The sequence below is a fragment of the Saccostrea cucullata genome, unplaced genomic scaffold (genome assembly GCF_032062105.1).
Source record: "Saccostrea cucullata isolate Sc308-1 unplaced genomic scaffold, CSIRO_AGI_Scuc_v1 ctg1443, whole genome shotgun sequence".
NCBI classification, from domain to species: domain Eukaryota; kingdom Metazoa; phylum Mollusca; class Bivalvia; order Ostreida; family Ostreidae; genus Saccostrea; species Saccostrea cuccullata.
The window spans coordinates 352,081-375,161 of NW_026930741.1; the positions used below are offsets into that span (position 1 = coordinate 352,081).

Below are 23,081 nucleotides of genomic sequence, written 5' to 3' on the forward strand. Positions count from 1 at the left end.
AAGGTTCTCTGTACATTGACGCCAGCAATAACATTTTTCAAAAATATCGACGTAAAGAGGAATCATTGTGAAATCAAATGTTACTATTTCATTTCTTATTTTAAAATACAAGTGACTCGCTCTTATTTATTAAATCCTTATAAAAGTTGACTTATTTTCAGATAATTGGTATATATGAGAAATACATGCAGATGTGTTAAGAGCTATTTAAATTTATTCAATATTTCTAGATCTATTCTATAACATTTTAGTTTATTCACTTTTACAATAAAAATCATTTACAATGTTTTCATTCAATACTTTTGTGATTTATTCAGATTATTAGTTACGTTGCTAATACACTCTTCCTGTGTATTTGAGTGTAGTAGCTAAGGTCCTGATATATACTCGGTTTAGATTTAACTGGCGGCTCAGCGGAAGGCGGTGACCACAACTAAGTATCACTTGCCTAAACCATAATTTGGTAACCTCTCAAGAATCTAGAAATGATGTAACGGATGAAAGATATGGAGATAATGAACAGTTTTCAATCTCAAAAGTCCATTCAAACATACAAACCAGGGGCAAAGTATTAGATGTGCATGGGATCAGGTTCCAAGGTGGAGTGAGCAGCCCCCAACGACCGGTCACACCCGACCGTGTGCTCCTTGATTTGATCGGGAAATAACGGAAAAATCCGTCGACACAAGGATGTGTAAATAATGGTCTTTCAGTTGTATGAAAAATGTCAGTCAGCTTTTGACTTAATGATGGGTGAATTTGCTGACAAAGTCATTGTTTTGACAAGAGAACTTACGAAATAATGACTTTAAACAAGACTGTTGATATTCTTTTTTCTTCAACTTTTTTGTCAATAATACGGGTATGATCTTCGATATGATTAAGGACAAGCACTGTGCTTTCGGATACTCAACGTTCTTCTAAATGTCTAAGCAAATACGGGTCAGCACAACAGAACTATTAAGGGGTTCAATTGTAGTCAAGACATAGTTTTCTGTCAACCAGAATTCCAGACATGACACCCAAACAGTGGTGGTTGTCAATTTTCTTTTCCTCTTAAAAATTTGAACTTTGAAAAAATTCGTTTCATGATCTTCAAGGCAATAGGGTCATCTGACAGTACAAAGTGACAGAGACCCTTTGGTTTTCATTAGCTGGGATTGAATGTGTTGCTATGAATCCTTCCTAATACTTTCATAGTAAATGCTTCATGTTTGTCATTAATTAGAGCGAATCGATACAATGCATATGGTTTGACAGTCATCGCGAGGAAGGTCCATCGGCAATAGTTTTCCATTCATTGGGGTTGATGGGTAGACACGTTCTCTTTTGGTTCATTTTTAGATGATGACTTTACACATCTCAGGGGTACCTGAGAGAAAGTGTCAGGAAAAACTCTTAAAATTATACTAAAATGAGTTGTAAATGTCTCCTGATGCACGTAGTAAGGTTATAACAATTTTAACTCATCATACCCAACATCACACTCATCATTTTCTGATTAACAATATATATGTGGTTTTCGGAGACCACGTATTCCAACAATCTATTGGAATTCCCATGGGTATTAACTCCGCTCCGTAGTCAGCAGACCTATTTTTATATTCATATGAAGCAGAATTTATGCAAAATCTTATGGGTAACAATAAGAAAACACTTGCTGTGGCCTTCAACTCGACACTTAGATATATCAACGACGTATTGTCAATAAACAATGGTAATTTCCATTCCTACGTCGGTACGATATATCCTGGTGAGCTTGAGATAAAAGATACCAGAGAGTCTGACATATCTGTTTCATACTTGGATATTCTACTTGAAAAAGACGTTAATGGTATCTAACAACCTCTTGTTACGCATAAGATTTTGCACAAATTCTGCTTCATATGAATACAAAAATAGGTCTGCTAATAATAGAGCGCAATTGGTACCCATGGGAATTCCAATAGATTGTTGAAATACCTGGTCTCGAAAAACCACATAGATATTTTCAATCAGAAACTCAAGCATCTTTTTGATGTCAACTTCAGAGTACTTGTGTGTGCAATCAGAATGTGTTTTAACAAAATAATTTTGCAAATGACCAATGACAAGGTAAGTAAATTTACGAGCTCCATTTTTATTGAAAAAGCAGCTGTCAATGATATAAAAAAGCCACTTTCATTTATCGTGGGGAATGGTTGTGTATAAAGTTTAAAAGTCGTTTTTAAGTTTTTAAGCTATTGATTTTGGTAAAATCTTGTGATTTCAAATTGTCCAAAAGTTCTTTGGAATTTTTGAGTATCCACATCTGATTCACACCACTTCTCGAATATATTGTTGCACAGTACTCTTAAAGTTTAATCTCGTTTAAAGTCAGCATTTCGTAAATCAAATTCGTTATTACATAGTTAGCAAATATAACTTATGCTTGGACCGTGTTTGGCAGACCTGTTTCATGCGAATTGTTAGGCTTTTGTTTTGAATTTAACTAAAGAGCTTTCATTTACCTGGTCAATACATAGAGCACACGGCGGATGATTACTCCTCTTAGTCATCTGATTCCACGTGAATGTTTGTGCTATTTTCATAGATTTGAATTGTTTAAAGATTACTTTAGGTTGATCACTGCTCCATACCTTTAACTTTTTATATTGCATAACGAAAGAAAAACCACAAGAGATTGCTTTTCATGTTTTTGATTTTTTGATTTATTTTGCTTTATATGAAAACAAAATAGATATAGGACACAATTAATACATTTGAGTGACTTGAAAAATCTAAATCGATGTTGTTAATCGGAATTTTGTTTTAATATCAAACTTCTGAAAACTCGTTTGTAAAATCAGAATGTTTTAAATAATTTTTGAAAGCAAATGACAAGGTAAGTTCGCATTCCATTTTTATTTCGAAATCAGCTTTCTTTGTAGCTGTAGTTCTCTGATCTGAAAAATTGGGATGAATAACCAGGGAGATACCGTGCCACCAGTAAAAAAAAAATGTATATTCATTGCAAACAAAAAGTTGCGCTCAATTCTGGATTAATTTTTCCAAATTCTTGTCTCAACTGTGTAAAAAGTCGATTTAAAATGTTCCTTGGATCCCTGTCTACTGCTCTCATATTTGATAACTACATGAAGCGAGTTTTATCGAATTATCTTGCAGCCCTAAATGGCAGTGTCTGTGTTTTCTAGGTTTTAATATCAAGCAGAGGAAGGCTTTCTAGAATTGTTTTGTTGAGAAAAAAGCAGAAGAATGTGTAATGAATACACGGTCAGTAATGTTTTGAGATGGCACTATTGAAAACCACGGCGGAACAAATCGAAAAGCACTTTTGTGTGCTCAATAAATATACACTACACTCTTTTCAATGCTAGTAATTTTTTTCTTTGGAAAGCTACAGTTTTGTAGCTTTCTTGTTGTCAGAAAGCTTAGTGCCATAGGTTTGATGATGTTGATTTTGGTTAAATTTTGGGATTTTTATTTTTCAAAAAATTCCTTGGTGATTTTAAGTATCTAAAAAAACTCAAAATTTATATAAACCATATCGATGTAGATTTTGTAACACAGTACATAAACCGGTCTTTTGTCCAGTATCTCAGCTTAACCAAATAAATGCATATATCAGAGGTGATAGACAGAAAAGCAAACAGACGAAATTCCAGCCTTGAAAGAAGAAATAAGTAAGTTTTGCAGCTTCTTAGTTGTTCAGCTGAAGGCGACGCAAGGTAAGCCGTATCTTGTAAATGGAATCTAATTTTCATTCAAATATCTAGATCCATTCATTAAATAGCTCTTACTTCTACATACATCTCGTGTTCGTTTTTATTAAATCATCCATTTAATAAAATATGAACAAAAATCATGTCACAGTTAAGAAAATATTTAACATAATGAGAAATGTAAATAAAAAAAAAAAGAAGAAGAGATACACTTCCAAGTTTCCAAAACTGAATTGATCAAAGAGGAACAATTCAGGATCCACAAAATATCGTTATGTTTATAACATTTACAAAGCACTAATATTTCTTTTAAAAGATTATTTTTATATGTCTTTCATTATACCTGTACATTTCAGCTTGGTTTATAATTATGTGATGCACAATTAAAAATAGTAATCATCACATTATTGCAAGTCATAAAGTATAAGCACTGTGGACTACATTTATATAAATATAGTGTATATTAGTGGAGTTTTATGAAGAGACTTTTACATTCGACAGCTGATGTTTACATTTTAGTAATTGGAGTTGGTCTCTGTTTAAATGCTAGAAGTCAGTCGTCTATTGTATAAGTAAGTTCTTCATAAAACTCCAATCCCAAGGTAGCCGTTTCATTCAAAGACAGATTATTCTTGGCATACATTTAAATCACCACTTGCAGTTATACATTGAACATGTTGAAGATTGTTTGCTTTAAAAGCTTAGGTTTTTAAGTTGCCGTTTCCTGCTTCGTGTATCGGTCTCTAACGTCGTCAACGGATGACGCAAAGGAAGGGTTATTCTTTCCTTCTTTGACCACGATGTCGACAGACGTTTCGAATTTTCCAGAAAAACATTTAAAGATATCAAACTTCATGGGAATAATCCCTCGTTGAAACATATATCTGATCAGATATGAAACTGAGACAATACAAGTAAATGTAACCAGCATGGAGAATGTTTTATACGGAAACAGCTGAAGTCCTTCCGACTCGATGTACCAAGGGTATTTGATGACCGGATTAATATTTAGAGTGTACTCTCCGCTTGTGAGGCGAAGGATTAGCCCTACTATATAACCACAAATAGATCCATAGGTGTTGCACTTCGGGATATAAATAACTGACAAAAGTTGTGGAAAGCTTATGACGTAAAGGAGGTCAGAGCACAGGAACCAAAGCACGTATATAGATTTTACGACAACCGCGATTACTGTTGCCAAGGCACCAATGCCGAAAATGGAAATCCTCATTGCCCAAAGAACTTCTCTCTCAGAAGCCTGTAAATAAAAATGTAATTCAAAAATTAAAAAAAAAGATAAAATAAGTTTAGACTAGAAGCATGGACTTAATTTAAAATTTAAAAAAAGTAAAAGTTCATGTTCGATAACTCCATTTTCTTCACAATTTTATAATTATCAAGCACAATTTGACACATGCTAAAAAATTGTGGTTCGAATGTTATGGCAAAGATATGAATTCAAGACGTACAGAAAAACCTGACAATTATGCCAATCCAATATATCATCTATCCGAGGATACAAAACAGAGATTTCGTTATTGTTATGATAGTATGATTCACCTTTGGACGAAATATCATCTTGTACACATTGCGAGCAAACATGGAGCTGGCAGAAAGGATGGAGGAATCAGCAGACGACATAACAGCCGCCGCCACGGCACCTAGTCCGAAGAAGGAGACCCAGACGGGGGTCAGGTACTGCAGCACCAGGGGTAGGATGTTGGAGACCAGTTCCGGTGGGATGGGCACAGGCTTATTGTCCTCTGTTGCGTAGCGTGTAGCATTCCAGTCTGTGATGGTAAAAAGATAAAATAAACTGTTCAAATTGGTAGTACATTGAACCTTCAGAAAGCTTCAAAATGTTCTTCATTTCTCCTGACTATATAATATACATAACGACATGATAAAGCTGAGGATAGATAAACACCTTAAAATGAAAACTACATGCATAGTAATGCGCTATATTTTAACAGCAAAAAAATCAAAAATCTAATTAAGCTGTAAAAGTCTTGTATTGTCAAGTGATTTTCAAAATTTTATCATTTTCTTCTGCCACACAAAGAGTCCATTTTAAAATTGTTGACAGTCTTGAAAGAGTATCAACCTGTGTTGGCTGCGATGGCCCCAATTAAAATGGAAGGAATGGATAGGATGATACAGCCAAACCCCGCCATAACAGACAGAATCTGAGCGTTGAATGCGGACTTTGCCGATAAAACCCGCTGGAAGTAGGCTTGCCAGGGGATCCCACCGAATATGAGCAACAGGAAGGAGTCTATGTAGTAGCCTATGTACTTAGGGTCCAGGTCCTTAATCCACACCGTAGAGGAGTTGTTAGTTATGCTGGTGACGTGCGTGTTTGTCATGGCAAATGGAACACTGAGCCACTAATAGAAATTTAGAGAGAAAATGTATTATTATTATTATCTTACAATCAGGAAACAATAACAACGTATTTAACATAAACCACAGGTAAAATTTCTGCATTAGCTTTTGATTAATTCTGGGCAAAATCACTTCGTTAGAAATCATATAACGTTTGAGGAATAAAAATATTAACAGGTAACTTACAAAGGACAAAGTTGGGAAAATAAGCGTTACGCCGACAACGGGAGATAACTCTTAGGAATGTGGAATTCGTTTATAAAAAAAAAAAAAAAGAATCATTTCCCATGCATCGGGATCGAGATTCATGAATTTAAGATTATAAAGGATGTTTTCCGAAAAAAAAACTGTTTGGATTCCGATGGGCAAAAATTGTGCTCCTTCATTACCCGACCTGTTTTTATATTCTTTGAATCAACATTTATCCAAAAATTTCTACATAAGAAGATTAGATCATAATTGGATGGTTTATTGATTGTAGACAATAAGGGCTAACTAACAACAAATTATATGATAATCGAGATGACTTCAGTTTTTCATCACCGATTTTTCTTATATAGATGTGTACTTCTATCTTTTGCTTGTCTCCAAACTAAGCATGCTCTGAGTATAATCAACATTATAACCTTGGCAGGTTCCTCACAGTAAAGTTGATGTAACAAGAATGCCAGCAACCACATATAACGTTAGTTTAACAAGAAAGTCAACAACCACATCGAAAGTCAGCATCTTGTAAATTCCAATGATCTTCTTTGCAAATACAACCTATCCGTTGACTGGACATGGGTAACTTTCTTTCCGATTGTTGGGCCTTTGTTTGTTTAAAAGATATGTTTTAGTAATGCCCCGTCTATTTGATCAATTTACGGCTAACGGAAGGTGTACCTGGTTGACAGATGATGATTTTTCCGCCATTGCAGCTGACCCCACTTGTGGACTTTTCGGGGGAACCTCGTTTATTCCGTGTTTTCAGATTTAAGTTTTGTAGATCGATTCTTTGTAGACGTTTAGGAAATTAAATACAATTATATTCAACCGTCCAGTCTCTTACCACGAACTTTATCACAAGTCAAACAAATTGCAATCTATCTACAAATCTAAAATTTATTTCTTATCATTCACAGAGACATAAAAGTTACTTCTCCAAATCAGGAATGATAAAAAAAAAGTTTAATTGTAGCTAAATGAATTTTATTTATCTTAATTCCCTTAACTGTGTTAAGAAAGAAGGAAATACTTAGTACACGTGCATTTTTCCTTTTTTCCTAATGAAAATAAAATGCTACTGGTCAAAGTCGACAACTTCAATCCAACGTAAGGATTATAAAAAAGCATTCAAGCTCAAAGTCAACTAACACAATACAAATCGGGAGCATCCCCTAAAAATCAGAGGTGGGATTAGGTGCCATGAAAGAGTAAGCATCCTCTGTCAACCGGCCACCCCTCTGTTTGCTCCTTGTCATGATCGGGAAATAGCGGGAAAACACGTTGACAAATCATTGTGTAAATAATGATCTAACAATTAGTATGAAAAATTTCAATCGGCATTTGAACTAATGATAAATTACATTTCATGATAAAGCCATTCTATCGACCAAAGAACTTGTGAAATGATGACTTCAAACGAGATTGATGGTATCCTTGTTTCATCAACTTGTTGGTAAATAGCGTTTTAAAATTTGTCGTTTTGAGTATGGGTCAACTGGAAGACATAATTTAAGAAAAGTCATCACATCCATCATCCGAGTTTTGTTTTAGATTACTACTGATGTGTAAGACTCTGTGGTGTTTTGAGTTCAAAGAAATATATTGAAACATATTTGGATTAAGAATGAATAATTTGCTTAATTGATAAAACGTTGAATTGAAGATCTCAGCGAGAGACGCCCTTTCCTCTTATAGAAGTTTTTAAATATGATATTTCTGCTTCAAATGATACATTTTTAAAATAAGTAAAATAAAACGCTTCGAAAGGGACGATAATAAGAAGGATATGGAGATAAGGAACAGTATTTAATATCAAAGTACAATAACAAAACAAAATAGGAGCAGAGCAAACACAGACCTCTGAAACATCAGAGGTGGGATCAGGTGCCAAGGAGGTTTGAACATCCCCTGCAGACCGGTCACACCCGCCGTGTGCTCCTTGTCATGATCGGGAAATAAAGGAAAAATCCACCGTCAATTCAATGTATAAATAATGGACTAGCAATTAATATGAAAAACGTCAGTCAGCATTTGATTTAATGATAAATTGTATTTGCTGACAAAGTCATTGTATCGACCACAGAACTAACGAAATGATGACTTTAAACGAGACTGTCGATATTCTTGTTTCAAGTACTTGCTTGTCATTAATTTACCCCGTTTTAGAAATTGTTCATACGTAGAGCATGCTCTTTCGTATCGAATCAACTAAGATATATATACTCCGTATGCAGGTGATGAAGGTATGTTGCTGCACAAGTAAGGGAAGTTGACGATAGAAAAGTTAAAATCATCACGTTTATCAAATAGCTTAGTTTTTAGATTACCATTAACGTCTTTTCAAGTAAAATATCCAAGTATGAAACAGATATGTCAGACTCTGTGGTATCTTTTATCTCAAGCTCTCCAGGATATATCGTATCCACGTAGGAATGGAAATTACCATAATGTCGTTAATTGACAATACGTCGTCGATATATCTAAATGTCGCGTTGAAGGCCACATCAAGTGTTTTCTTCTTTTCACGCATAAGATTTTGCACAAATTCTGCTTCATATGAATTAAAAAATAGGTCTGCTTATAACGGTGCGCAATTGGTACCCATGGGATTTCCAATAGGTTGTTTGAAGACCTGGTCTCCAAAAAGCACATATATATTGTCAATCAGAAACTCAAGCATCTTTTTGATGTCAACTTCAGAGTACTTGTGTGTGCAATTAGAATATGTTCTAACAAAATAATTTTGCAAATGACCAATGACCAGGTAAGTAAATTTACGAGTTCCATTTTTATTGAAAAAGCAGCTCTCAATGATATCAAAAAGCCTGGACTTTAAGGGTCACTGATACTCTGATAAAAGAGAGATAACTCTCAATGACATAAATGTCCATTATTCCTTTATACATTTGCCAAGTTGAAGTGTCTTTCATGTCCAATTTTGCCCCGCAAGCTATGCTATAATTGTCAGAATTGTGCTTATAAAATACAATTCTCTTGGAAAACCATTAAGATTCAAGCAACATTTTATATGAGTGAGCAGAGGGTTTATGAACCTTAATTTATCGTGGGGAATGGATGTGTATAAAGTTGAAAAGTCGTAAGTTTATAAGCTGTTGATTTTGATAACATCTTATGATTTCAAATTGTCCAAAAGTTCTTTGGAATTTTTTAGTATCCACATCTTATTCACACCACTTCTTGAATATATTGTTGCACAGTACTCGTTTTTTCATCACTACTGTCAATATCTTAGTGAGGAGTAACAAAAGAGGCTTGGTTGAAATTTACTAGAACCAGCAATGTATCTTTGTTTGTAAGGAATCTTATGAAGTTTCGGAATCCAATATATATAGGGTGGTTCTAATTCATTTTGGCTCTGTTGAAGATTAAATATTCAAAACTGACATGTGATTTTGAAGAATTTCTTCCTTAGAAAGGGAAGTATGAGTATAAGTAGGATTACCACTTGTAGAATCAAATCCAAGTTCTTCTAAAATACAATTTATATAATGAGCCTTACAAACGAAGACAATGTGGTTACCTGCTTTGTCGGCAGGGACCAGTACGTACTGATCATGTAATCTATCTATTTCTTTTTTTTTCACTTCTGAATTATTGAACACAGAAGGATAGATGGTTTTTACATTGCCCCTCAGTCTTTTAAAATGCGACTTTAACATGGATCTGATACATTTAATCCATTGTGACAAAGTGTCAACGTCTTCTTTTTCACATCTGGCCCATCGTCTGGCGTAATTTTCAGAATCCATAATATTTATGAAATTCGGACGCCAGTTAAAGGACCTTTACTTGAAAGCATTGGTTGTATAGCATTATATAAATAGATGTATACGAAAAATTCTTGTTAAAATTTCTAGTACATACATTCCAGTTCCTCAACAAATCTTCCATAAGTGTTATTAATCCGAATCTAGGCAGTTTGATGGAATACATGTATACTTACAAGACCAATAAAGATACAGGTCAACTGCATGATGTCGGTGTAGGCCACGGAATACAGACCGCCAAAGAGAGTATAGAATACCGCGATACAGGACGAGATTGTTATCGATAACGTCTGCTCCAAGTCCAGAATTACCGCCAACGTAGCACCTGTGACGTCATAAAAAATCTTATGTTCACATTTTCAAGTTATTTGCAATAAAACACCCCAAAGATACTAGTACATGATTTCTTAATAATATTTAGGATTTTACAATGCTAGGGTGCTACAGTATAAAACAAGGATCTTCAACTCTCTACGTAAATTGTCTGTAAATCCTACCTAGGGCGGCCAGAATGGCCCCGCACCAGAACACCTCAGCCAGAAGTGCCGGTATGTACAACAATCCACCCATTCTCGCTCCATAGGTTCTACTTAAAGGGTCCAACATCGTGACGTAACCTTGAGATCGCATTCTGTTTGCAAAAAATATCCCGCCTGTAATGAAAATTTGGATTGTCTACGTAAAAAAATTTTCAAATTCATGTAAATCGAAAAGGGCAAGTACATGTACATAAAATTACATTTTTAAAGTGAACTGTAGTGTGCTATTTTACATATTTTTTACAATTAAATAAAAGATGAAAAAAGTAGGATTATGCATAACCAAAACATCATGTATGCTGTTTGCAGCTAGTGCGTGAAAATTGTTTAATTTTTTCTTTTTAATGTATCTGTCATCATGCAAAAGCTATGCTAAAGTCATTAAGGGTCCCACACTACATTCTCGTTACTTTGATTTCTCCTGAAATCTTATCTTTTTATTTTGCACTTCACATAGATTAAAATCACAAAATGACAACAAAGTAAAATACACACTTGTGTGCAAAGTATCAAATTGATATTCATATTCGGAATTAAAATAATTTAATGCCGTTAAAAGGCATTAACTGTCTAGACACAAATAAACGTTTTATTTCCTACAGACCTGTTCTCTACAGTATAAGTTTTTCTTACCCAGCATTAAACTAATGGCGTACCCTAGTGGTGCCTGGCACCATACCAGTCCATCTTTGTACACCGACTCCGCTGTCCCATTGATAAATCCGCCGCCTACCCACGTGGCTGTAATAATAATCATAACGAATTTACTAAATTATTACATGAATTTATATTAAGGGGGATGGGGGGCTACTCCGTCTGGTTGCTAGATAAGATCAAAACATTTTATACATATTGAAATTCAGCATCAATATTATCTTTATCTTAATTGATCTTTACATGTTATTTAAAGTATGAGCATCAACAATCGTTGATAACGTAGGATTATTTGCATAAAGGGTATCAATTATCCCACATTTCCAAAGGTCATTGATGTCCTTGGCATACTCCACTAATTTCACAGCGATTCCTTAAATTTCCATTGCATTGTGAAATAAAACTATAAATTAAAATTTAAATTTTAAAAATATAGACTTATAGATTTAAATTACAGGCGGCCTCCCATATCAATTCAATAGTCCCCGCCCAGTGGAGTGACGTCATAGACAAAGTTAGCCGCACGAGATTATCTGACGTTTACCAGGGTTCTTTTTTACGGTTTTGATATTTTACGTGCCATACAGGAAAATGTCAGAACCAGCGATATTACGAAAACTGGGAATTCGCCGCCACTAAGTGGAGGCGGCATTCTCGGGTTGATTCTCGATACATAAGAACCGAATGAAGTGTCAATATCACAACGATAAATAATTAAGTATAGTACAATATTTTTAGTACTCACCAATATCACTTTATGGCTTGGTTTTAAACAATCCGATAAAAACATTTTATCAGATTGTCGAGATTAGTTTCCATCCCGCAATTTTAAAAGCTTGCAAATCCTGAGAAGTAATGTTTTCTTTTCAGCTACATGTATATTGATGAGTAATTGATTGATTGATTGATTGATTGATTGATTGATTGTATATTGTTTAACGTTCCTCTCGAGAATTTTTCACTCATATGGAAAAGCCACTACTTGCCACTGGAGAGCTGCAAATTTTGTTCTATAGTCAACACTCAGGGTCATTGAGCAGGGAGGGATCTTTTTCTTGCCAGAAGGGTCAGCACCTACTGCGACATGGGACCTCGGTTTGCAGTTCAGTGTAAAGTTTCACGTTACGTCACGATCTAGTTGACAGCTGCTCTCAAGGTAAATTGTACATGCCTCCTAACCGCAAGCTTTACGACTTGAACTTTCTTCTTATCCCTGATTGGTTGCTCGTGCAACAGACTATTTCCGTGTCAATGTTGATAATTTGAGTTGACCAATCAAGTGAACTATTTACGCTGGATGCATCTGACGAAAAAAGATCTTGACGTAACTTAAAACTTTACACTAATGCAAACTATACTATACGGTCTCATCCGAATGACCGGTCTCCACGCCCCACAGTGGGATTCGAACCCCCGACGTGAGGATCAACTCCTTACTTCGCAACTCTAGAGCAGACGCTCTAACGAACTGTGCCACGCGGGCGACGGTGAGTACTTGAAGCATTGTGCTATTGATAAATTGTGATTGTAGCATTTAACGAGGCCGAGTCTAATTCGAGTGCGCATGACTTTAATCACCTTTTCAATTTCATGCAGTCATTTGTGCGACAGTACATCTTTGCCAAATATTTTGATTTTAATACAAAATTAACATTATCTGTAACCCCTACTGATCTGAAAATGTGTTTTTACGACAATAATTAGGAAAAACCGCTGAAATGGTTCTAACGACGTCACCGTTTTCAGATTTTGTAGGCAACGCATGACACTTAAGAATGATGCATGACTCGCTTGTATGTTCAAGACGTCCATGGATATTATACAAAAAACTGATGACAGAACATCTAAAGAAACATACTAGCAATTTAAACATTGCTATTTTTTACCGAAAAAATCGTCTGTATGATAATTCATCTGCACTGATATGTACATGTAGTTATGCCGTAATTTGGCAATTTTAGAGGTGTTTGGACTTGAAAAATAAACTTGGTATTAATTCTTGGACCAAAGTAGAAGGTGAATTATTTTTTAATTTCACAATTTGGTGACTTTTTACGATAACTTTCATCTACTTGCATGAAAAAGAAATCTCTAGGGCAGAAATACAAAAAATATGGGGAAAATGTGAAAAATTGGCGCTTTTCCAACAAATTCCCATAGGGTCCGATAGTAAAATTTGACAACTTTTGAGATTGTCTCTTAAGAAATCGCGGTTGTAACCATTCGATTTTTTAATCATAAAACAATAAATATAACAGTAAAAACTAATTATCAAAAAAATATCAAAATCCCTAGGGCAGAAATAATTAGACTCAGCCTAGTTAATTCGGTTCGCATAAATATCGAAAATCACCCAGGTTGGAGATGGCGAAATTTCCAGTTTTCAAAATGGCGCCGCTTCTGACGTTTTCCTGGCACGTATACTTTAGGAAGTTTCGTGTGAGTTATTGGTGTGTGAATCACATGCACAGACTTGTCAAGTAGGCATCTTTCATGCTAGAGCTTCATGAAAAATATACCTAGCTGTAAGTCGGTGTGATTCTCACACCAATAATTTTCACTAAACTTAAAACCATTCCCTATAGCGAGAGCAGCGAGCGTCGCGAAGCAAGCTCAATAGACTAACGTGTAAGAACAGAGGAAATTCGGAATGAAATCTGTACATTCTCTTTGAAACATTCCCAGAATTCTTTTACTACCCAAGTCCTAAGAAATAAATAGATAATAACGTAAAACATAAAAGGCTATCAGTTTGTAGAAATCTTTCAAAGAAACAAAAAATAACTTTGTAATGTTTTTCGACCAAAATTGCACTTGGTCTATATAGTTTCAAGCATACTCGGCTGTCTACGTAAGCTCCGTAATGTCGTGTGACGTCAGGGCTAGTCAAAATGTCTCGTGCGGCTTGATGTTTGAAGTGGCTGATCAATTTTTCAAGTGTTTTTGATGGTACAACTGCGCTCGACCCAACGGTCACACCGTAAAACATATTAACGAGCAATGCTCGCAAAGCGAGCTCAATAGATTGACTTGTAAGAACAGAGGAAATTCGGAATGAAATCTGTAGATACTTCAGGCAAATTTTGGTATGAAACATTCCTAGAAATCCTTTACTACCCAATGTCCTTTGCGCGAATAAATAAATGATAACGTAAACCATAAAAGGCTTTCAGTATGTAGAAATCTTTCAAAGAAACAAAGTATAACTCTACAATTTTTTCGACCAAAATTGCACTGGGTCTATAGTTTCAACCAGACGCTCGGCTGTCTCCATAAGCTCCAACGAGCTCTGTGACGTCGTGTGACGTCACAGCTAGTCGAGATGTCTCGTGCGGCTTGATGTTTGAAGTGGCTGATCAATTTTTCAAGTGTATTTGATGGTACAACTGCGCTCGCCCCAACGGTCACACCATAAAACAATCAAATAATTTTCATTTTACATGTTTGGAAGCACCAAAAATACACTCCATATTTGAATTTCTAGCTGCCCTATATCGTTATACTTTTACTAACGTCGCTGTAGCCTTATTGTGACGTCACGTTAACGCACTTAAAACTACGCGTGAGTTTACACTAAAATGGTTTTCAAATCAATTTCACAGTCGGCTTAGTAAAAAAAACACAGCAAACGTAAATATTATAATATGAGAAACGTAGAAAAGCATGAGAAACGTAAGATATTTTGGACTAAAGATTCACATGCATAAAAGGCCTCCTTAGCGTCGGATGTTAAGACAGACTTAAAAGACGTACATGCATTTTAGGCGAAATTTGCATCCGAAAGAATGATCAAGAAATTAAGTCAACTAACTTCAAAGAGTCATCATCGCCCTCTCTTGCCTATCGAATCAACTGAGATATATAAACTCTGTATGCAGGTGATGAAGGTATATTGCTGCATAAGTAAGGGAAGTTAACGTTTGTAAAGTTTATAATAAATCTTTGTTGTTAGATTACCATTGACGTCATTTTCAAGCACAATATACAAGTAAAAAAAACAGATGTGGCAGGCTATGTTGTATCTTATTTCAAGCTCTTCGGGATACAGGTATCGTATCGACAAAAAGAATGGAAGTTATCATTGTTAACTGACAATACGTTGTCGATATATCTGAATGTCGAGTTGAATGCCACAGCAAGTGTTTTTTTCTTTTCACGTATAAGATTTTTGACAAATTCTGCTTCATGTTAATATAAAAATAGGTCTGCTAATAACGGGGCGCAATTGGTACCCATGGGAATTCCAATACATTGTTGGAAGACCTGGTTTGTAAAACTCTCATGGATACAGTTAATCAGAAATCCAAGCATCTTTTTGATGTCAACTTCAGAGTACTGTGTGCACAATCAGAATGTTTTTGCAATTTTGCAAATGACCGATGACCAGGTAAGTAAATTAACGAGTTCCATTTTTATTGAAAAAGCAGCTGTCAATGATATCAAAAAGCATGTACTGGACTTTAATTAATCGTGGGTAATGGTGGTGTATAAAGCTGAAAGTCGTAAGTTTTTTAGATTTTTATTTTGAGTTTGGTAAAACCTTGTGATTTCAAATTATCCAAATGTTCTTGCAATTTTTAAGTATCCACATCTGAATTAAACCTCGTTTTGAATATATTGTTGCACAGTACTCTTGAAGTTTCTCCTTTGCTACAGTTAATATCTTAGTGAGGGGTAAAGAAACAGGCTTGGTTGAACATTTACTGAAACCCGCTATGTATCTTTGTTTATAGGGATTTTTATGCAGTTTCGGAATCCAATACAGATATGGTTGTTCAAATTCAAATAGGTTCTTTGAGATTATAAAAATATTCAAAACTGACTTCTCAAAGAGCTTTACAAACGAAGACAATGTTGTTACCTACTTTGTCAGCAGGGACGAGTACGTACTGATCATGTAACCTAATTCTGTTTTCACTTCTTGATTGTTGAATACAGAAGGATAGATGGTTTTCATATTGCCCCTCAGTTTTTTAATACGAGATTGTAACATAGATCTGATACATTTTACCCATTCTGACAAAGTGACAAGGTCTTCTTCTTCCATATTTGGCCAATCGTCTGGAGTAATCCTCTACAGAATCCATAATATTTATGAAATTCCACCGCCATTTGAAGGATCGGGCTTCCCTATATTTAGGACCTTTTAAATTTATTAATCTAAGGTCCTTGTTATTAACTATATTTACGTCGGCAGTAATAACGTCTCCAGCAGGACTATACAGTAAAATTCGCTTATAACGAAGTCACTGGGACCTATGAAACTAGAAATTGAATAAAATGTTACGGACCTGTGTTTTAATTTAAAAAGTATATTTCATTGAAATCATTAAGACTAAATCATTGAAAAGTGGTTTTTTTTTATCTCTTTCCTAGCACCAATGACATTATTTATTGAACAGCCCTCGTATGTATTCAGACGATGAGAAACGCGTAACCCTGATTATCTTTTTACATGCAAAAATTCTTCTAATATTGCTTCTTAAAATAGCTAGTAGTTTTCTTCGAAAAGTTCTAGGCCATTAAATCCATCCTTTACGAGTTACATTTTATTTGATGAAGTTGTCAATGATGTTAAAAAGCTTACATAATAATCTATCCTGTTGATCGAATAACGTCATAAAATCTCCATTTATCATATCAACTTATTAGTAACATATACATATCGCGTTTTTGCAGATGGCAATTTTATCAGATTATATTTCCATTTACTTCGTTTAACAATAAGAACATCGGTGCTAACAATCTACATGAAATGTGAACAAAATGCGATGTGTCGAGTGTCGACCTCCTATTTTCGAAATTAAAATAGCGTTTTCACACGAAGAAAAAATTAATCGTACTATTAAGTCAAAGGGCAAGATAGGGTAAGACCAGTATTTGGCCCCCGATTTTGGGCGTCTTTCAGAATGATCCAACAGTTTATCCTTAAAAACCTGATGTCACCCCTGCCAAAAAATGAGTATTGGTTCCAAGATTTAGAATATACAGAGGTCTCAGTGAGGTTAGGAAATAGGCCAATTTTCGAATTTTTTCATTTTTATGCAAATTTTCATTGAAATAACAAAACATTTTGTTTCGAAAAACATAGAACACAAGCTTGTCTATCTACCAAATTTATATATTTTATGCACTAATATCAGATGCAGTTTATGTGTAAAAATCTCAAATCGGCAATCTTGTGCTCTATGTTTTCCGAAGAGAAAAGTATCTCAAATATGATGAAATTCCACCGGAATTGAGAAAATTCTGCAAAATGTCCTACTTCGTCACCCTCTAGGGGCTTCCATGTAAGATTTGAATCTATATTAGTGCTTGTTTTAAAGTAAGCATCATTTTAACTTCTTAACTACAAACTATCACAATTTTACCAGTGTTCTGATTTTTTCATCAAATAAGGGGCCAGATTCGGCCGTTACCCTACCTTGTTCTTTTAAAAAGAAATCCAAACGATCTGCAAAACAGACGACATTTAAAAAGTTGGCGGGGTTTTCTAATTTTATTTGGGGGGAGGAAAAGTGACCTTCATATTTCTGTATAAAATGTACGTGGTTTTTTTTCTCATTTTTTCATTAAATTGTATTTTGACAAAACATAATGCTGTGTAACTAAACGGATATCTTTTTTAAGTGGACGTAAATTGTGAAAGAAAAAAATGTTTGAATTATTCCTAGCGTGCAAAAACATTAATCTTATCCTTTAGGTAAGCGAGTGAAGTAAAATGATAAATTGAACAGTATTTTTGTAAACAAATTCAAAGACAGAAAAAAAATATGAATTTATTAATTGATGGAAAACAAACTAGATTCCCATAGAAAATTAAAAGGCATCTGTGTATACCAATTGAATAACCTAAAAATCTTAATATTTACTCTTTGATGTTTCATCTTACTTTTCCTGGAGATGACCTTAGATTTACCCTATCAGGGCCGTAAGAACCGGGAGCAATTATGCCGATATATAGAAAACTGTAGAAAACACAGATACCATATACGCTTGTGCCCCTCAATAATAACGTTTGACGATATTTTTATTTTTGTTTATAATATAAGCCAATATAATATGGCATCTATCTCGCCCGTATGGGAATAAGATGCTTTTTTCTTTTAAGCGCAATATTTATGCTTACACTTAACATTCCAAAATTATTTCCTAGATAAATTGCGCACTCGATGCTAAAAATATCCTATACAATCTACTTTTCAAGATATTTATGGAAAGAACTTCACTTTCAGGGCCTAATAAGGTAGTTTTTACACTACTTAAGCCGCCATTTATAATCATCATCGACATCTGCTTGATTACTGTCTGTTTTTTTATTTTTTTTTTTTTTTGGGGGGGGGTGGATTTTTTTTTGAAGGGGGGGTCCTTTTTTTTCTTTTAAAATATTTTTTTTATATAAGTATTAAGAACTAATGAATCATTCTGAGAAGGTTTGCCATGGAATATAACGTCTTGATGAAATTTGAAAAAAGATCGTAAAAAAATTGTGTCTTTTTTTTGTCAGTCAATTCAGAGGCAGTAACATTCACGAACATATGCTTTCGTGCTTATGAATCATATTTTCTATATTTCATTTTAACACATGAAAATTGCAATTATTTGTACAGCATGTTAAAAGATGCAACTAGAATCACAAAATGCAAATGGAAAATTATACAATATTTAGGGAAAAATTAAAAACTGCAACATCTGACATGCCATATATTTGAGTTTTGACAATTTCATTTTTTGCACGCGCATGCGTCATCATTATTGGGTGAGTAGATTATTCTGAGAAGACCAGCCGAGAAAATAAATGACAGGATAGAACAAGACATGTATATATTTTTTCTTTTTATAGAAATGATCATGATTTGATAAATCACTAGGCTCTGTAATTAAATCAGTCGAGTAATACTCTCAATTTTAATGTTAAGAAATCTGTAAATCTAACCCGTCATTGTGAAGACCCCCACTAACAGGCTGATATTCCGATTGGCCAGCATCACATTTTCACTGCTTGTTTCCCCTTTGGTTTTTCTCGCTGCCCATAGTCCAAGGCCGAGAATTAACAGGTAAAAAATAATAACTGCTATCAGGCCAGGAACATTGACAGCCATCTCGTTCAGACAACATTGAAACAGGGACCCTGTTCTGGTGTAGATTTATATTTATAAACCACATTCTATGATTGATAGACCGAAACCGGCATTAAGATTACCTGCATACAGCAATTTAGGATAAATAAAGTGTGGATTCTGGTCTAGTATCAATGGACTTTTATACTGAAAATGAAGTTGGACAAAACAAAAAATGTTAATGTAAAACAAAGGGCAAACTTGTTGTTAATGCTTCAATTCGTCAACACCTTCCATGCAAATAATAACATGGTAACAGGTAGTACTATTTAGGTTCATAGATAGGTTTTGCTACCTACGCCCTCACATCTCTATATTCAAAATTTTTATCCAAATATCGATCATAGGTTGGTTGGCTGATTATTGTGTTGTGTTTTTTTTTTCTAATTTTATGCAGAATGTTAATAATATTTCAAAATATTTGACTCAGATTAAACTAAAGGGTACTTTAAACAAACAAAAATTTGATACATGGATTGATATATATTTTTTGACTGATTTTGATTTAAAATGACATAAATAATAAATCCCTAAAATATAGAGAAATCTTAGGTCCTCCGTGGTGCTTAGATGTGAGACTTTGTTTTGCTTTCTTTATGGTCCCATACAAAATTTTGCACAAATTTTTAACCTTATGAAAAAATCTTATACAATTCCCCTACTATACTTGGTAAACATTATTCAGGTTACCCATCTTAATGTAAATTTATGAGAAATATTGCTGATTACAGTGTTATTTATCCTTGAAGGATGTCTGGTATTACGGTATCAGCCAGACGTATCAGAGATTCTTTACAAACTTACGTGTACAACAGACGTGACATTTATTTTTGATTGGAGGGTTCATCCAAAAGTAAGCCACAACTGTTCTAAAAAAATAGCTACAAACAAAGAAGAGGAGTGAAGATGCATGGAAGACAGAATGGTTAAATATGTAGGTCATGGTCAAGAGATAAGAAATAAATTTAGTATGTTTAAATATCGCAGTTTTGATGACTTAGTCAGAACAGGAAGCTTTGGTTTTGCTAGAATGCACTTTTTGAACAATGTGTAAATGGGTGTATAATTTAGATGGAAATGTGACTCTAGGGTGTTGAGTTATTGGAAAAAAACATGCGCAAGTAAAACACGTCTTAGATAAGATAAGATAAAGATAATATTTATTTAAAGTTGGGTACATCAAACAAAGAACATTAGCTCTGAAGAGCTGTTTTCTGACAACTTTCCGCTTGAGTATCGGAAATTTCCCTTGAATATGAACCAAATAAGTCCTACTTGTCCTAAATACAGGGGAAAAGGTTTTTTTTCAATTCATTACACTACTACCACAATATCTGCCTACGTCCCGAAGGCAGATTTCTGTAAAACGTTCATTACGTAGCTTATCCGCCCTGGCTCTTACGTCAGGCTTGGTATTTTAACATTCTGGACTAGCCACAAGACTAAACTGTTCAGTGTTGTTGTGGGCATTCTCTGTTAGTCTGAGAACTTTGAAGTCGGAATTGCGGTGTTGCGGTGCAAGAACAATGGCATGAATAAGTTGCAATAACTTAAGTGTACATTTGCATATTGAAAACAGAAAATTTGTTATCCTGAGTAGTTCAAGGAAAGATAATAGTGTGGATGACGTCATTGAGAAATTATAATCATGAAAATTCTGCGAACCACACAAGCAATCATGTGTTATTGATGACGCATGGTCTGCCATTTTCGTCATCATTTCTTGTACCATGCTGGTTGTATCTGTATAAGTGTATAGTATTAAACACTTTAGAAATGGTGGTCTGTGCAATATTAAAAATTAAAACATTTTTGTGACGTCACCTTTTGTTAAACCTGGTTCAATAAATTTGTTATTGTCCTGCACCCCGTCCAATAAGTTACCTGTAAGTGTCCAATAAGATTCAACTTATTGGACAGGTACAGGTAACATTCAAATGAGAACAAAGGGCGAGGCAAATAAATAAACAGCACTTAAAAGACAATGACAAATCAAACAATTTAATAATGTAGGAAATTAGTAGCGTTAAATGTTAACATTTCACAAGAAAATGTCACAAATAATCCACAGTGAATTGAGTGTCTCACATTCATTAATGAACACTCATCCGATCATAAATTTCCTAAATTCACCGTCCATTAAATGCTATATATTAGATTCATTTCACAATGATCGATCCATGGAACATATATAGAATCCAAGGGACACAAAAGATGAATGAGAAGCATGCGTTTTCTTACACACAACCTTGGGCTTTTTTGCTTATTTAAATATCCACTTTTTCCGCATTTAGCACAAAATTTCGCTCATGAAATTCCAACGGAATCTGTAGTAATTTCAATCGGTATTCCATGAACATTTTTCCACCTAGGCCCGCGTTGTTTTAGCAAGTGTCTGTCGCTGTTTTAAGGGATGGCTGGAGTAAAATCCTTCCGAGTTCGAAACCTGCATACAAAAGAGTAACCGTTGCATTAAAACAAAAATCATCAGAAATGATCTCCCAATTTAATAGAAAATGCTTATACAGTGGTTGGAGTAAAGTCCTTCAAATCTTATTGCTTTACAAAAATTACCTGTTAACAGAAACTGTTTCTTGCAAATTCCTAAACATAAGAATATATATATGGTAAAAAAAACTTGAACTTGAACTGAGGCATCTTGGTGTAATCGATAAATGGCATCGTCAAAACTGCCGATTCTGAAAGTCTTTTTTCAAAATTAAAATGTACGTCGTCATCCGTGGTGGTTGCGTTATTAAATGAATAAATTGTAAAGAATTTAGTAGAACTGACTTTTACGCATGCGTAGTATGGTTAAAAAAAATGTCGCAATGCGGATAAATAAGACTAAACAAAGTTAATGTTCATATTTATTGATATAAAACACCTCTCGATGATTTCTACTATTTATAAAGACAGAAGGAAAACCAAAACTGGATTTCTTTGGCCTTACTTGATGAACAGTGCCAGGTAGTCATCCAAGCAGAACGAGACCTTATCTGTGACTGTCCAATAAGTTAACAATGGAAGTGTTCGACAGTGGAGAAATGTTTTAAGTAAGTTATAAGCCGAAAACTGACCATTATGTCAAATTTTAGGCTCACCTCGGCGCTACGCCTCGGGTCGTCTAATATCTGACATAATGGACAGTTTTCGGCTTATAACCATTACCAACTTGCAATTGTCAACTGTGATATAGTGTAGACGGGCTTCTACTTTACCCAATTTGCTTTTTGCAATAGCATCATTCAGATGCAACATTCAGCGTCCATTATTTGAAAAACTAGAATTATAAAAAATCGAGAGCCCCAGCCTTTCCAAAAATCTATAGTACACTGAATTGACGACGGATTTTTTTTTTTTGTTATTTCACGATCATGACAAGGAACACACGGCGAGGGTGACCGGTCGGCTGGAGATGCTCAATCCTCCATGGCTCTTGATCCCACTTCTGATGTTTTGGAGGCCCATGTTTGCTCTGCTCCTATTTTGTATAGTTTTATGGACCTTGATATTGATTACTGTTCGTTATCTCCATATCCTTCATGTAAAAATTAATGGTAATGGATAGACAAGCAAACAGACTTAATTTTTTTGCAGCTTCTGAGTTGTTCAGCTGAAGGCGTCGGAAGGTAACCCGTATAATTCTTGCAGATGGAATCTAATTTTCATTCAAATATCTGGGCC

General features: G+C 34.7%; 1 protein-coding gene across 1 annotated transcript; it reads right to left on the reverse strand.

The window, feature by feature from the left end:
• Window positions 1-2,753: 2,753 nt before the first annotated feature.
• Window positions 2,754-19,376, reverse strand: LOC134229882 (high-affinity choline transporter 1-like). The gene is made up of 7 exons (XM_062711664.1): window positions 19,211-19,376; window positions 11,254-11,361; window positions 10,579-10,734; window positions 10,258-10,406; window positions 5,806-6,088; window positions 5,262-5,491; window positions 2,754-4,959 (listed from the first exon to the last, which is right to left on the reverse strand). The coding sequence occupies exons 1-7, from the start codon at window positions 19,374-19,376 to the stop codon at window positions 4,411-4,413; spliced, it is 1,641 nt and encodes a 546-aa protein (XP_062567648.1). The 3' UTR covers window positions 2,754-4,410.
• Window positions 19,377-23,081: the final 3,705 nt, after the last annotated feature.